This window comes from Artibeus jamaicensis, unplaced genomic scaffold (assembly GCF_021234435.1).
Source record: "Artibeus jamaicensis isolate MK-2021 breed Jamaican fruit bat unplaced genomic scaffold, CSHL_Jam_final contig_354, whole genome shotgun sequence".
Lineage (NCBI taxonomy): Eukaryota > Metazoa > Chordata > Mammalia > Chiroptera > Phyllostomidae > Artibeus > Artibeus jamaicensis.
In genome coordinates, this window is record NW_026521803.1 from 9384488 (window position 1) to 9400171 (window position 15684).

Below are 15684 nucleotides of genomic sequence, written 5' to 3' on the forward strand. Positions count from 1 at the left end.
AGGCAACCATATATTGATATTTCTCTCCTTCCCTTCCCCTCTAAAGATAAATAAATAAAATCTTAAAAAAAAACTGCCAGAGTCACTCAAAATTAATGATAGACACCTTAAAACATATTTGGGACATTCCAACCATCAGTGGTTTTGATGATGGTGGGCTATCTCGCTTAAAAACAAATAACCAAACCTTAAAAGGAAGTACAGTCTAGACTCTGATTGTCTCACTGTTCATTTCTTTAGGGACAAGGCTGAGTTCATGTGGGGATTTTATCAAAGATATTTGTTATTGTTCTCCACAAAACTTTCAAAGGAAAATAGATGGGTGGGAGCTTCTCCCTCATCTGCTAGAAATCTCTGGCCATAGCCCTGGCTGGGAGGCTCAGTTGGTTGGAGCATTTGTCCATACACAAAAAAGGCTGTGGGTTCAATCCCCAGTTGTATACAGGAGGCAAGAAATAGGTATTTCTCTCTCACATTGATGTTTCTCTTTCTCTCTCTCTCTCTCTTTCTCCCACTTCCTCTCTCTCTAAAAAAGTCAATAAACATATCCTCAGGTGAGGATTCAAAAAAAAAATCTCTGGTCACAGGGATGTTTTGGAACAAGATTTCTAACTTCGGACTTCTCATACTTGAATGGTTGAGAGTTAAAAGTGGCAAGAAGGTTAAAAAAAATTACTTTCAAAGTGTTTTTAATTAAGCAGCTAGCCTGGTAATTCAGAATCTGGAAGATGAGGTCTTCAACTCCAGTGAAATCAGCGGCGGTTCAAGAATATCATAAAGAGCACCCTATTCTCACTGTGCTATCTACCAAATAAAGGTCAGAAGGGTCTTTTAGAATCACGTTTTGGAAATACAGAAAGCCTCAGCCAAGGACTTCAACATCTGCTGGAAAAACCACGTCAACATTCTGCAATGGCTTGGCAACAGCAGTAGCTGCCATATAATGAACAGCAAGCTTGTAACTGGGAACCAGCCCTATCTTTCCCAAGACAGAGCCTTCAAGGGCATCACCCAACACTCGGTGGTAATAATCGGTTTGCCAGGAAAATATCCTGGAAGAGAATGATTTCATCAGGTTACTTGGTGGAGTCAACATGATGTGGCCAGAGACTGACTGATGCAGCAGATGTGGCCTCTTTGAGACATAGGAAATATGGTGCCTGGCTTTATAACTTGTCTGAGAGGGAATCGGGGATTCTGCTGTGCTCCAGGCTATAAGGACGGTCTGAATGTGCTCTCTGTGGCATATGCCACCAAGTACCCATTTTGGACCCTCCCTCCAGCCCCACTATTATAATCCCCAATCCAGGATGAGCTTGCGGACTCCAACCATCTTCCTGCTGCTGTTTTCATTTTTCATAGAACCCAACCTCTGCCATCTCCGCACAAATACACAGTCACACAGCAAAGCTGGGCTCGTGTTTCCAATGACACCGTCAGGTAGCCAAGCCTAGTAAGCAACAGCAGCCACGGCAAGCACAAACCAGTCCAGGCCCATACTAAGAGACACCACTGCTATATCCTTGCTCTTTGCCATCTGGTAACGCTCCCTTACCAAGGGCCTTTGATAACTGGAAATTCCGAGCTGTGCCACAGTTATTAAGCACTACAGCAGCTGATAACTCTAAGGCACTGAGGTTTTGACAAGAAGCCTAAGTGAGCGCACATCATGTGTATGGCTGTGAAACCACCTAAGGAAGTCCAAGGGATAGAGATGAAAAGATCTCAAAGTTTAGCAAGAGGACTGAATGGGCTGTGATCCTGGATCTCCCGAGATTAGTGAAACCTGGCATCATGTGAGTTCAAGGGCAATGATACCGAGTGGGTGTCCAAGTCTCACTGTCAGAGGACCACTTCTTTCAGGGACAACATCTTGAGAATCTCTGACCTCATCCAGTTCTACTAGTCATTCCCCATCGCAATAAAAGTATGAAGAATTCTATAAACAGATGAATGGATAAATAAAATGCGGTATATAATGTGGCACACATACAACATGTTGTACACATACAACAGAATATATTCGGCCTTAAAAAAGGAATGAAATTCTGACACTTGCTACAACATAGATGAACCTTGAAACATTACGCCAAGTGAAACGAGCCAGTTCCAAAACGACAAAATACTGTCCAATTCCACTTAAATGGGGCACCTAACATAGGCAAACTCATAGAATCCAAAAGTAGAACAGCAATTTACCTGGGGCTGGAGGAAAGGGAGAATGGAGAGTTACTGTTTAATGTGGACAGAATGTCTGTTGGGCGTGGTGAGAAAGTTTTGGAAATGGACAGTGGTAGTGATTGCAAAACAGTGCGAATGTCTTAGTGATACTGAATTGTACACTTAAGAACTGTTAATAAATGGTAAATTTTATGGCATATGTATTCCACATACAAAAAAATTTTAGGTATGAACAATGGCATTGCTTTAAGGAAACATGACTAAGGTAATGTTTAAGAGACTATTATTAATAAGGAAATAATTCACATCAGAAATTACAGGATAATTATGGTCAGGAACACTGTGAAAGTGGAAGACCTACGCACCCCAGCTCAAAATCTGACAGCAAATTCCTTCACTCTCGTCTAATCTCTTGCTTCTTTGGAGGAACAAATTCAACCATTTAGAGTTGGAATGTTCCATTATTTAACTATCGGAACATTAGAACTATCACAGGCCTTGTCAATTCAGGGCCCACATTTATTTAAATGAAGACCCAGTTCTCACTAAACAACAATAACAATGGAGTAAAAAGTGACATCACATATAAAATCCCAAGAGTATCTTTATTTTATCAAGTTAAAGGCACTATATCATGGAAATGCAAAATTATGACTTAATGATCTACTCCTTTGGATTAGTTCAGCATCTTGTGTGGAATATTCCTTCGGCATATGGACTAAGAGAAATTAATCCCCACCTCTGTTCCCGGAGCCTCTCCTTCATAAAGCCTCTTCATACCAGTTTTCCCTCTCTAGTTTTATATCTTTTTTTTTTAACTATTTACTTTTTTTTTATTGATTATGCTGTTACAGTTGTTCTATTCCCCCTTTATTCCCCTCCACCCTACCCCCCCATCCCCACCATCACCCCCCCTTTAGTTTATGACCATGTGTCTCAAGTCCTTTTGATTCTATATTTCCCATGCTATTCTTGCCCCCCCCCCATCTATTTTCTATCTACTGTCTATGCTACTTATTTTCTGTACCTTCTCCCCCCTTCTCCTCCTCCCACTCCCCTGTTGCTAACCCTCCTTGAGATCTTCATTTCTATGTTTCCACTCCTGATCTAGCTGTCCTTTTAGTTTGCTTTCGTTTTAGGTGTGGTTGTTAATAACTGTGAGTTTGTTGTCCTTTCACTGTTCATGTTTCTTTAACTTCTTTTTCTTAGATAAGTCCCTTTAACATTTCATATAATAAGGGCTTGGTGATGATGAACTCCTTGAATTTGATCTTATCTGAGAAGCACCTTATCTGTTCTTCCATTTTAAATGAAAGTTTTGCTGGATAGAGCAATCTTGGTTGTAGGTCTTTAGCTTTCATGACTTGGAATACCTCTTTCCAGCCCCTTCTTGCCTGTAAGGTCTCTTTTGAGAAATCCGCTGACAGTCTGATGGGGACTCCTTTGTAGGTGACTGTCCCCTTAGCTCTTGCTGCTTCTAGATTCTCTCCTTCATTTTAATCTTGGCTAATGTAATTACGATGTGCCTTGGTGTGTTCCTTCTTGGGTCCAACTTCTTTGGTACTCTCTGAGCTTCCTGGATTTCCTGGAAGTCTATTTCCTTTGCCAGATTGGGGAAATTCTCCTTTATTATTTGTTCAAATAAGTTTTCCACTGGTGGCTGTGCCTTTCCCCCTTCTGGTACCCCTATAATTCGGATGTTGGAGCGTTTAAAGATGTCCTGGAGGTTCCTAAGCCTCTCCTCATTTCTTTGAATTCTTGCTTCTTGACTCTTTTCTGTTTGGCCATTATTTGCTTTCTTCTGGTCCACTCCATTGATTTGAGTCCCAGTTTCCTTTTCATTGCTATTGGTGTCCTGTGCAATTCCATTCATTTCAATGAGTTTCGCCTTCATATATTTGTCTAATTTGTCCGTATAATCAACCAGTTCTGTGAGGATCCTGATCACCAATTTTTTAAACTGTGCGTCTGTGAGTTTTGCTATTTCTTCATCGCTTAGATTTATTTCTGGGGCTCTGAGATCCTCCTGCGCCATTCTTGGTCTGTTCGGGCCCTTTAAGTGTGAGAAGCGGCAGCTTGGATTCCCAGGTCGCTGGGTTGTGACGCTGTATGTGGGGGCGTGGCCAGAGCGGGGAAATGGCGACCCCTCTGCCGCTTCTCACAGCTGGGTGCGGAGGAGCAGTGCCTTAGGTGGTTCACCTGGGCCGGGCCACTCAGAGTCGCTGGGTTATGACGCTGTATGTGGAGGTGGGGTCAGAGCAGGGAAATGGCAGTGCCCTCCACTGCCGCTTGCCGTGGGGACCTGCCGGCCTGGTCCAACCGCCCACTTCCTCGCCTGTCCACCCTCGCACAAATGCGCGACCTCAGTCAACACGCAGCCCCGGCCCGGCTGTCTCCCCCGTGGTCGCTCGCCTGGTTGCTCGCTGGGTCGCTCACTAGGTCTGACCCTGCTCCTGGATTCCGCGGGCCTGAGTGTGTCTGGCCAAGTCCTCCTGTGCAACCCCGCTCCGCCAGCCGCTGGTTTCGCCCCTTACCGGTCAGGCTGAAGAATTTGTTGTTAATGGACTTCCGAAAAGTTCAATTTTCCGTGTTCTGGCTGTGTTTTCTGTTGCTAATATTTAGTTTTCTCTAATCTTGGTTGTGGGAGAAGGCACGGCACATCCACCTATGCCTCCATCTTGGCGGAAGTCCTCTAGTTTTATATCTTCAGGAGAAGATTAGTAATGTGCATACTGGACACTTTCCCAAAGCTTCTCCGGGGTGCCAAGCACAGGGATGACTTTGCAATCAAGCGGTTAACCTGACTACGGGGGAAGCTGGGCAGATAACCTGGATCAAACAAGTCGAGGCGAACGACTTGGCTGGATCACTCAGTTGGGATGTTCACCTTATTCAAATAAAACTTAACTTCATTTTCTTTTAACTTTGGGCATCATTTCAGGCAAGGCATGATGTTCTCAAAGAATCATGAGAATTTATCTAGATAAGGCAGGAAGTGAACAGCCAATTCAGATGATCATTTTGGCTGAAAAATGCCATAGCCTTTGAGATTTCTTTTCAATATATTTGAAAAGCTGTCTTAATAGAATCAACAGGTAATGTGATGTATGCTATGAATTGGACCGTGGATCAGAATGGGGGTAGGGAGAGGGTTATAAAGGATATTACTGAGAAAGCTGGCAAAATATGAAAATAGTTTATAGATGAGATAATAGTATTGTACCAATGATTAACTTCCTGATTTTTCAGACTACACTCTAGTCAGTAAAAAAGTGTCCTTGCTCTTAGAAAACGCACCCTAAAAAATTTAGAAGAAAAGCATCTTCCTCTGAAGTCAGAAACTTACTCTCAAATGCTTTATATCGTTATAGAAAAAGAAAAAAAATGATAAAAGTGTGATAAAATAATAACTTGGGGATCTGGTAAAGATTATGAAAGTTCTTTATACTATCTCTAATTCTTCTATAAGGAAATAATTTCAAGATAAAAATTTACTAAAAAAATTTTTTTAAAGATTTTATTTATCTTTAGAGGGGAAGGGAAGGAGAGAGGGAGAGAAACATCAATGTATGGTTGCCTCTTGTGTGTCCCCTGCTGGGAACTGGCCTACAGGGAACCAGCCTGCAACCCCGGTATGTGCCCTGACTGGGAATCGAACCGCGATTGTCTGGTTCGCAGGCCCATGCTCAATCCACTGAGCTACACCAGCCAGGGCAATTTACTAAAAATTTTTAAAGTTTACTTAAAAATTCATTCACAGTAGTCCTATGATCTAAAAGAAAGCAAAGTTAATCTGGTATCATATATTGCATATCTCAACTAATTTTAACATTAGATTTGTGGCATTATTAACCAGAAAAAAACACTGCTCGAGTTCTGTTTGATTATAAAATCATTGAATCTCAAGAGTAGAAGGGAGCTAAGAGACCAAACAACTCAGACATCCGTGTTTCCCAATGTAAAACTTAAGAAATTAAGAAGTGTGGGAAGGAAGCAGGGATGACTCATGAAGCACAGAAGAGGGTCTACCTTGAATTGCTGTTGATCTCCACCCAGCCCAGCTTCCAGGACACATGAAGCAAAAGTCCACCAATTAACGTCTGCCACCTGAAAAGAATAAAGGCCATTTTGAATTTGTTTTATTTTTTTTCCAATCTGAATTTAATAGTGTCGTGGTCTCGAAAGTCATCCAACCCCAGATCTGTCAACCGACACAAATAAACACGTCCAATCCCTCTTACAACTTTTTTCTCCCACTCTCCCTACTTATCGCCCCAATCTCAGACCTGTCCTTCCCAATTTCTACTTATTCCCTTGAATCCAGCTGCACCATTAAGTGCCGGCATTGGTATTCTTCTCATTCTAGACTTCCCCTGCACAACCTCACTCACAGCCACCTTTTTCTCCCATTGCCTTTGCACTGATGATTCCCAAATCCCCCTCCTCACCCAGACCCTCCACAAGTTCCCGAATATAACACACCTAAAACATTACCTTTAACTTCTCCCTCCCCGTGCTGACCAACCTCCCACCATCCCTAATCAGCCAACCCAGAACACTAGATGTCATCCTAGCCGTTCCTCCACCCTCCCCTCCTTCATTTACTTGCAAAGTCCTATTGATTTTTATCCACATAACAGTTCTCAAAACTGAAGCCTTCCCTTCCACCCCTTACGCCTCTGCATACTCCAGACTTTCGTCACCCCACGGCTGAACCACAGCACTGGTCCCCTCTCTCAGGAGTTGTCACGCCCCAGCCAGCCTCCACCTTGACGCCAAAGGATTTTTTCTGAAATGCAAACTTAATTGTGCTACTCACTTGCTCAAAAATAGTCAGTGCTGCCCTGGCCAGGGGCTTAGTTGGTTAGAGCGTCGTCCCAATACACTTAGGTTGTGGGTTCGATCCCTGGTCAGGGCAACAACAAGCATCAACCAAAAAATGCATAAATAAGTGGAATTAGAAATCAGTGCTTCCATCTCCCTCTCTTCCTTCCTCTCTCTAAAATCAATAAATTTTTAAAAATTTAATAAAATAATAAAAATGGTTGATTCTTCCCAGGGCTGCAGGTAGCAGTTCTCAGCCTCTTTTCTGCCACAGTACACTCGGGGTTTTGAAGCTCGTGTAAGGCACGCTTCCTCAGCAGCCGAGTCTGGGGGAGCACGGGCTATAAAATAAACATCCCCCGCTTTCCCACTGCAGAAGGTGGAGAAAAACACCAAATGAATGAGAGGGGAACTATAAACATCACTTCATCCTGTTACATTCCAATTTTTTTTATTTTAGGTGAATCATTCATAAATTAAAAAATTATTTTTAGTTATGACTTGAAACACTAACTCAGACATGATTACGCCACACCTCCGTATTGGACACCACAGGTGAGAACCCCTGACTTACAGGATAAAGTCATTTGTGCGTGACACACGAGCCTTCTGGAACTTGCACCCACCCCGCTCCAGGACCAGCTCCTGTCTGTCTGCCCCAGGCAGACAAATTCCGGCCCAAGGAACAGCTGGAAGCCTCAGGAATGTGCCGGGCCATTTCATGCTTCTAAGAGTTTGCCCACGTTGCTCCCTTATCCCATAATGTTCTTCCCATCTCCTAGTGTGTCAGTGTAGAATAAGAACACCTGCTTATTCTACAAGATCCAGTTTTAAGTCTCCTTTGTGATGCCTTCACTGACAGACAGGCAGAACACACAGATATGGGTTGTGCCCTCCTGCAGCTTGGTGGAGAGCAGTGTTCCTCAAACACATGGTTTTCCTCCCCAGGGGTTATGTGGCAGTATCTGGAGGCAGTTTTGGTTGTCAGAACTGGGAACAGGGGAGGGGAGGCTTGCTACTGGCACCTGATGAGTAAAAGCCAGGGATGCTGCTGACCTTCCACCAATATGCAGGAAAGCCCCACAACAAAGAATTCCATTTGGGAAAGCTCCCTCTCTTTCCAAAGGAGAGAGTGTCTTTGAGAAAAGCAAGTTCAGGGGCCAGGAAGCAAGTTGGAAGTTGTTAGTGTAATTTGAGAGATGACAGTGGCCAGGGAATGGGCAACTGGGTGAATAACGTGGACAGATTCTAACCATGTCTAAGAGGTCCAGGTGGTTAATTGCATGTTAGCCGATAAAGGAGACAGAGGAATCAAGAATAAATACTAAGGTTCTTTTCTTTTCTTTATTTTTTTGACAGAAAAGAAGGGAGGGAGAAAGAGAGGGAAAGAAACATCAATGTGTGGTTGCCTCCCATGCACCCCCTACTGGGGACCTGGCCTGCAACCCAGGCATGTGCCCTGGTTGGGAATTGAAGCAGCGACCCTTTGGTTCACAGGCTAGCGCTCAATCCACTGAGCCATACTGGCCAGGACACTATCAGGCCTCTGAGTCAGACAACTGGATAGAGGGTATGGTGCACTGCAGGTAAATTTAAGGGATAGGCAAAACAGAAAAGCAAGCTCCACAAGGACAGGGATCTTTGTTTTCTTCACTGATGTCCAGAAGTGTCTAGAATAGTGCCTGGCACATAGTATGCACCCAATAAATATTTGTAGAATGAGTTACTCTGCCCTACTGTGTATCTCACTGTATTCACAATGAATATTCCATGGGCATTTGAGAAAAGAACATAATCTCTATTTTCAAGAGAAAGTGTTTGATATTTATGTATTAATTATATTATGGAGCACATATAAGTACATATACACATATTTAGCATAAATACACATGTGATCAATAATATACTTAATATATACATAAAGTTTTTTTGTCCAATTGAACTATCACAGAAATATGGCAGTAAGTTTGTCTCCTACCACTAGTACATTCCTATTTACCCCTGGTTTTCTTGCACTTCTTGTCTGATACATGGTGGTGCCCAACGGGCTGAGTGGTACAGACACTCATCGCCATTTTATTTTCATTTTGAATTGCATGTGTCAGCATTATAACACATGGCTATCCTCACTTGTTTAATGATTTCCGTCCTGAAGTCAACCTTGTCTGACATTAAGATCAGGGCCACTGCTTTTTTGTTTGCATTTGTGCAATATTAAAAAAGTAGTAAAATGAGAGATGAGGAGCTCTCCCATATATTTAAATGCTATAATATTTAAAATTTAGCATAGCCACTTTCCATACAAGTTGGCAAATTCAAAAATAGACCCTGTACTGGACTTATCTGGGTGATCACTTCATGTTATAGATATGTCTATATATTACATTGCACACCCGAAACAAATATATGGTCAATGGTAAGTTTTTTAAAAATTGAAGAAAAAAGAGATTTATTACCAAGATAATTTCAAAAAAAAGCTTAAAAAAGTGTTTATTATCAAGGTAATAAAAATAGACCCTAGAAAAATAACTTTATATATTATATTAACAGTGCACAGGCAAAGGATCATACAACAAAACATAATCAATGGGGCCAGAGTAAATGAAACTGTTAGGGGAGGAGTGAATTCTTCACATTGCACATACACTAAAATAAACAGACAATGGTCAAGAACTGAAGAGAGCTTTAATAAAATGCAGGTGAATATCAGCATAATCTTGTGATGGAGAAGAATAAACACAGAAGCAATTGTGGATCACAACAGAAACAATCAATATATTTTTCTACATAAAAACCAAACATTTAAAAAATGAAAACATGGGGGAGGGGAGGGGAAGAAGAGAAGCGGGTGTTGCTCCTACAATACCCAGGCTACTAGCCGGCCCGGAGCCATCCTCTTCTCCCGTTTTGTTCTAGTAATAGCCTCCCTCGGTCACAAGACCGCACACTGGATTTATTCCCTGTTCTCTCTATCCTTTCATCTTATGCTCAAACAATGAATTCTCTATGATGTCACTTTTGAAAATATTTAAATAATAAAAATACTTAAAAAGGCAAAGAACAAATTGCAAAAAAAAAGTTCCAATAAAACATAATGGACAAGTGGGTGGCACTCTTAAAATATGAAGAATTCATTAAACTGCTAAGAAAAATACTAAAATGCCTGTAAAAGTAAAGAGGTAAAAGGCACAATTAGGAAGTTCACTGGAAAAAAAGATATAAGTGAGCAATAAACATAAGAAAACTGTCCAATTCATGAATGATCTGAAAATGCCAAGTAAAATAATGTGATACCATTTGGGGCTCATGAAATAACCAGAGAGAAGAAGAAATACTCATGCTTCCAGAATAATGTTATAGAAACTTTCATATACAGCCTGGTGACAACGTAAATTGGTAAAATATTTTGGGAAAAGATTTTGTTAGTATTCAAGAAGAATACTAAAGAAGTTCAAATTCTTTAACCCAAATTTCTTACATAGGAATCTATGCCAATATATATCGACATATATGTCTTAATTGGAAATTTGGCAGAGTTAAATACCAAAAACGTCTGATAACATTGCTGTGTTTATACCACCCAAATGAGACACAATTTAAATGCCCATTAATAGAATAGCTAAATAAATTACAGTATATCTATTTGGTGAAAAAAATTCTATGCAGTCAGTAAAAATATTTTAAAGATAAAGGGTAAAGGGGGTCCAACATATGTCAACAGAGATTTGACTTTGAGTGATGAACACACAATGCAATAGAGATGTATTACAAAACTGTATCCTTGAAACCTACGTAATTACATTAATCAATGTCACCCTAATACATTTAATTAAAAAATTTTAAGTACATAATATAAATAACATTTAAAAACAATAGCTAAACATTTCCTACAAATGTATACAAAGAGTATAAAAAATACTCACCCTTGGAACAATGTAGGGTAGGTAAATTTCAAGACAGACAGGACATACTGAAAAACAAACATCAAAGTAATGTACATTTCCAAATTATAGAGGATTGATAGGCCACATCATCAAAGATGTCCCTACCTAAGGAATTTAAGAACATTCAAGTTTTAAAGGGTCTTTATTCCTATCCTCTCCCCACCAAAATCACACACTGCCCCCTCCCAAAACAGACCTTCCAAGTCATAGTAAAGAGAGTGGGCCTGCTTCCCCCCAGAGTCACCAGAAGCCTGACCACCCCAGTGGGGACTGGGACTGGTACCACAAGCAAAGTGGGACAGCAGCTGGGTGCGGTGCTGGGACTACTGACAACTCGGCATCTTCCCAGACCCCAGAAGTGTCATGTTGTAACTGCGGCAACTCCAGAGAAACCCAGACACACCCCTGAAGACTGTTTTCTCAGGGTATCCACTTTATCTACTGTTCAGTTTACCTAAAAATCCCACCCCTTCTTCGTTTCTCTTCAAATAAGAAGTGCATCCTAGTCTGTCCTCTGTTTTCCATTTTTAGGGTTTTGCTGGGGTTTCACATTCTAAGAATTTTTTCCTGATTCTGCTCAGGCGTCATAATTTTTGCTGTGCTTTAGCATTGTAAGCATTTTTTTAAAAAAAACTAATTCTGCTAAGGTCAACTTGTATTTCTATTGTCTTTAGTCAAGTTTACAGTGATTTATGAATGGGGGGATTGTGTTGTGCCCTTCTGGATATCCTTTGCTATTTTTTCTATTTATTATTAAACCCTTTAAGAATTTTTTAAAATTCTAAAACCATTAAATGGCTTTAGGAAGGACTCTGATTCTTCGCATGGTCTAAAAAATAGAACAGAATGGTGCTGGGCAAGTTTACACACCTGTATTTCCCTCATGGATTACCCTACACATAATCGTTCTTGTATGAGTTCCTAAACGTCACAGTTCTGGCCAACTGCCTGTGCACTGGTATATACTTATTAGACATTACCTTCATTCTACTCTGGTTTATTTACTCACATAATTCAGTACATCCCTCCCCACTTTCCCCTGGTATTTTCATTCTAAAACAGAACTAGAGAAAACAGTGACATAACATGCATCACCCTTAACAACCTTCATGAAGATAATATTGACTCAGTGTACTGTGTGCTGAGCTTTGTACTAGATACTGCAGAAGACAGAAAATGCGGAAGCTCTCACTTCACCTTCCTAAAGAACAGTGAAAAGACCAAGAAATCTTTGACAAAGAGTGTCTAAGTCCTAAACTTTTCTCCTTTCAGCAACACCTCAAATCGCTGAAAAGCATTGCTCAGCAAGCGCAAAATGCTTTTTGGAAGAAGAGCAGTGACAGCTTCTCAAGGAAAAAGGAGGAGCAATGTGGGAGCCTTTAACAGGAAAACAGGTGTGCACTTGCCCTCCCGACTGAAGGCTGAGCATCTGTGAGGCGAAGGACAGGGAGCTGCGGGGCCGGAGTCTGGTTACTGCCGGAACCCCCACAGCGCGGAGGGACCCGCCACAGCGCGGAGGGACGTGCTGCCCTGACTGGGCCAGCCGGCCCGACAGCCAGAACACTTGCTGTCCAAACTCTGAACAAAAATCAACCATTCTTTTAAACAGTAATGAGACTAAGGTATGAAACTAAGATGTATAAAAATTCCCTAATGAATTTTCTTTATACAAATAGGGAAACAGTTTGAGGAGAAAACTACAGAGAAATATGAAAATAAAGAAACTATCGCCCTGGTTGGCATAGCTCAGTGGACTGAGCGCAGGCCTGCAAACCAAAGGATCTCGGTTCGATTCCCAGTCGGGGCACATGCCTGGGTTACAGGCCAGTTCCCAGCAGGGGACTCATGAGAGCCAACCATACATTGATATTTCTCTCCCTCTCTCCTTCCCTTCCCCTCTAAAGATAAATAAATGAAATCTTTAAAAAAGAAAAGAAACTAGCATAGCGTGTTCTAAACACCTGAAGAAAAAGGTCCTGTATTGTAGACACAAAAGGACTTCACTAATTCAAAAAATTTCATTTGGCAGAGACTAGATGCAGAAGACTATGCCCATGGGGTCAACTGGACAGGGCAAGGGGGCTTCAACAGCATCCTCTTCACATACTGAAGACATCCACCCATAGTGAGAAAGACAGTATAAGGAAAACCTATTCGTCAATGCTTCTTTCCCAGAGAACGAGAGGTTTTGGCAGGGAGGGGCTGGGGGAGTGCAGAGGATGGAACAGTAGAGACTGTACTGGTGAAGGTGGTCCTGGGCCTGTATCACCACTTTGGCTTGGTGTCTGGCTCCCAGTCCAGGAGGGGGGTAAACCCCCTCCCTTCTGCCTCTTCATACAAAGGGTTGCATGACATTACTTTAGAAAAATTAAGTTTACATTTTATTTTAAAGATAATTCCCCCCCAAAAAAACCTCTTGAATATACTGGAAGTGCCAGGAATGGTAACAGATATTTTTAAAAAGCAGTTTGAGAATCAGTGGTATGAGGCGGAGATGGAGATGGGCTGCTCTCTTCCATTTAAAGGCTTCTGGGACCTTGCGGGGCCCTGGGGCAGGGGCATGTATAGAAGAGAAGGCAGATGGCTCCGACTTCTTTCCCTACCCTTCCTTCCTCGGAGGGAATGGGAGCCAACTGCTTTCTTTCCCTTAAAAGTAGTCCATGCTGCCAAAAATGAAGTTCCTGCAAAATCGCCAAGGAAAAAAAAATCTGGTTAACCAGGAAATTCACAGAATGCTTTACAGAACAGGAAATGAGGCAGTACAGCCCAACAAAAGCTACTTCTAAAAGAGCATCCCGCACAGAATCGATTTCTCCTCTATCACCATGGGGGGGGGGGGGGGACGGAGGAAAAGCTGGAGGCTGCATTTGTTCCAGCGACAGTTTTGGGACTCGAATCTCCCAGGCGGAATCCCTGCTTCCCCGCGCCCGCCCACCTCACCTTGTTCGTGAGGTAAAAAGCCAGGTAGCAGGTACAAAAGGTGAGGCCGACCAGGCCCCTCCTCATGCACATCTGTCAAGCTCGCAGCCCTTCCCGGGTCGCCTTAGGAACACGCTGGAGCTCGGCCGCCGCCGTCAGGACCGCCACGTGGCTGCCGGCTCCTCCAATCCGCCCCGGGACCGCCCCCGACCCCGCCCCACCGCGCTCGGCTCATAAGAGGGTCGCGCTTCAGTAGGGCCCGGTCTCCTGCAGGTGGGCGAGGGTGACACCCTACTGGCAGAATGACCTTGGAGGAGACACTAGGTTAACCAGTGCTGCGACCACCGATAGAGAAAGAATGGGCAGTACTTGTAGAAAGGCAGAAAGTGGAAGAAGGAAAAAATGCAGTGGACAAAACAGTTACTACGCCCCGTTACCCAGTGAAGAAAATGTTCAGAGCTATCTCTGTACGGTGGGACTAGAATGTTGTTTGTGCTTCACTGAATTTCCCCAAATTTCTACGGTGAGACCATATTACGTGTACAAACAACACAGAAAAACTAACAACGATAAATGTTATTTTAAAAGGAGGGCTGTGGGGGAAGGAACTAGAATGTGGTGGGTTTTTTCTTTAGGAGAAATAATTCCATTGTGCTGAGAGTTACATAAGAAATTCTTCCAAAAGTGGGGTTTCAAGCACAGCCCCTGTTCCTAGTTTCTGGAGTGGAAAATCGACCTCGTTAGGCTTCTGGCAAATAGTAGTAACAGACACGAAAACAGCGACGGGCTCTGTCAGGAACTAGAAGTATAACTGAAGTGTTCGCCACGTGTAGAAACACAGATTTTTAGAAATACCACACTCACCAGAAACCTTTGGCTTCTTTTCATTTGTATTTCCTACTTAACATTGTGTATGAAACTGTGTTGTCAAAGCAGACACTGGATGTAAGTCTCTACGCAAAAGACAAACTAAGAGGTTACTTTCCCTTGACATTATTTTACAAAACCTATTTCAGAGCTAAAAAGAAACTTTTGCCCAATAGCATTTGCTTGAAAGCAATGTAAATTTGATTTCCCTGAGCTCTTCTGGTATATGACCAAATTCAATTCAAGCCTTATATTTCCTACTTATTACTTCGCTTTTTTTCTTTGACAGAATTTGCTTAACAAGCAGAAACAACCAGAACAGTTAAGAACCATGTAAACAGAAGTTGACATTTGCAGCAAAGGTGCTCCAAATCTTGCCAGAGGTATTGATTTTTCCAAAGCTGCATTATGCTGTTCCACAAAACAAACTCAAATAGCAGTGAATCAAAATAAAATAATCGGATCTTGCACTGACAAACAATAAGCTACCACATGTGAACGTGAAGCAGATATCCTATACACACGAAAAGATTTAACTGCTTACATTGTTCATTGGGATCTTTGAGACTAAGAGATACCGTTAATAATTCATTTTTTGATCATGAGTCCATTAGTGCTCAATAAATGTTGAATTAAAAGGAGGAGCTTGCATAAAAAAGAACCTGTGAGCTTTTCCCCATACAAATCTTTTTAATAATGTTTTTTTATAGCAAACATAGAGAATTTTCAAAATATGGCAGAAGGAGTGGCATACTTTTTGAGACTCCCTAAGTTCCCTTAAAAAACAAATAGAATATCAATATTCTTATGAATATATATACAAGAATCCTCAACAAAACACTAACAAAAGGAATTCTCTACCATATATATATGCGATGGGGAAAATAAAGCTGAATTGATCTCCCCCCCAAAAAGAGAGTATACACATAATCAGGTGTGACTTATCCCA

The 15684-nt window shown here is 41.9% G+C and overlaps 1 protein-coding gene across 3 annotated transcripts in view; it reads right to left on the reverse strand.

Moving 5' to 3' along the window:
* Positions 1-14006, reverse strand: part of TMEM241 (transmembrane protein 241) — a 117930-nt gene extending 103924 nt beyond the window's left edge. For all 3 annotated transcript variants that reach the window (XM_053664371.1, XM_053664372.1, XM_037134114.2), the window contains exons 1-3: positions 13890-14006; positions 10929-10975; positions 6211-6288 (exon numbers count right to left, since the gene is read on the reverse strand). In XM_053664371.1, the coding sequence (XP_053520346.1) occupies positions 6211-6288; positions 10929-10975; positions 13890-13961 (197 nt within the window). In that variant the 5' untranslated portion in view covers positions 13962-14006. The remainder of the gene's footprint in view (positions 1-6210; positions 6289-10928; positions 10976-13889) is intronic.
* Between the last annotated feature and the right edge of the window lie 1678 nt (positions 14007-15684).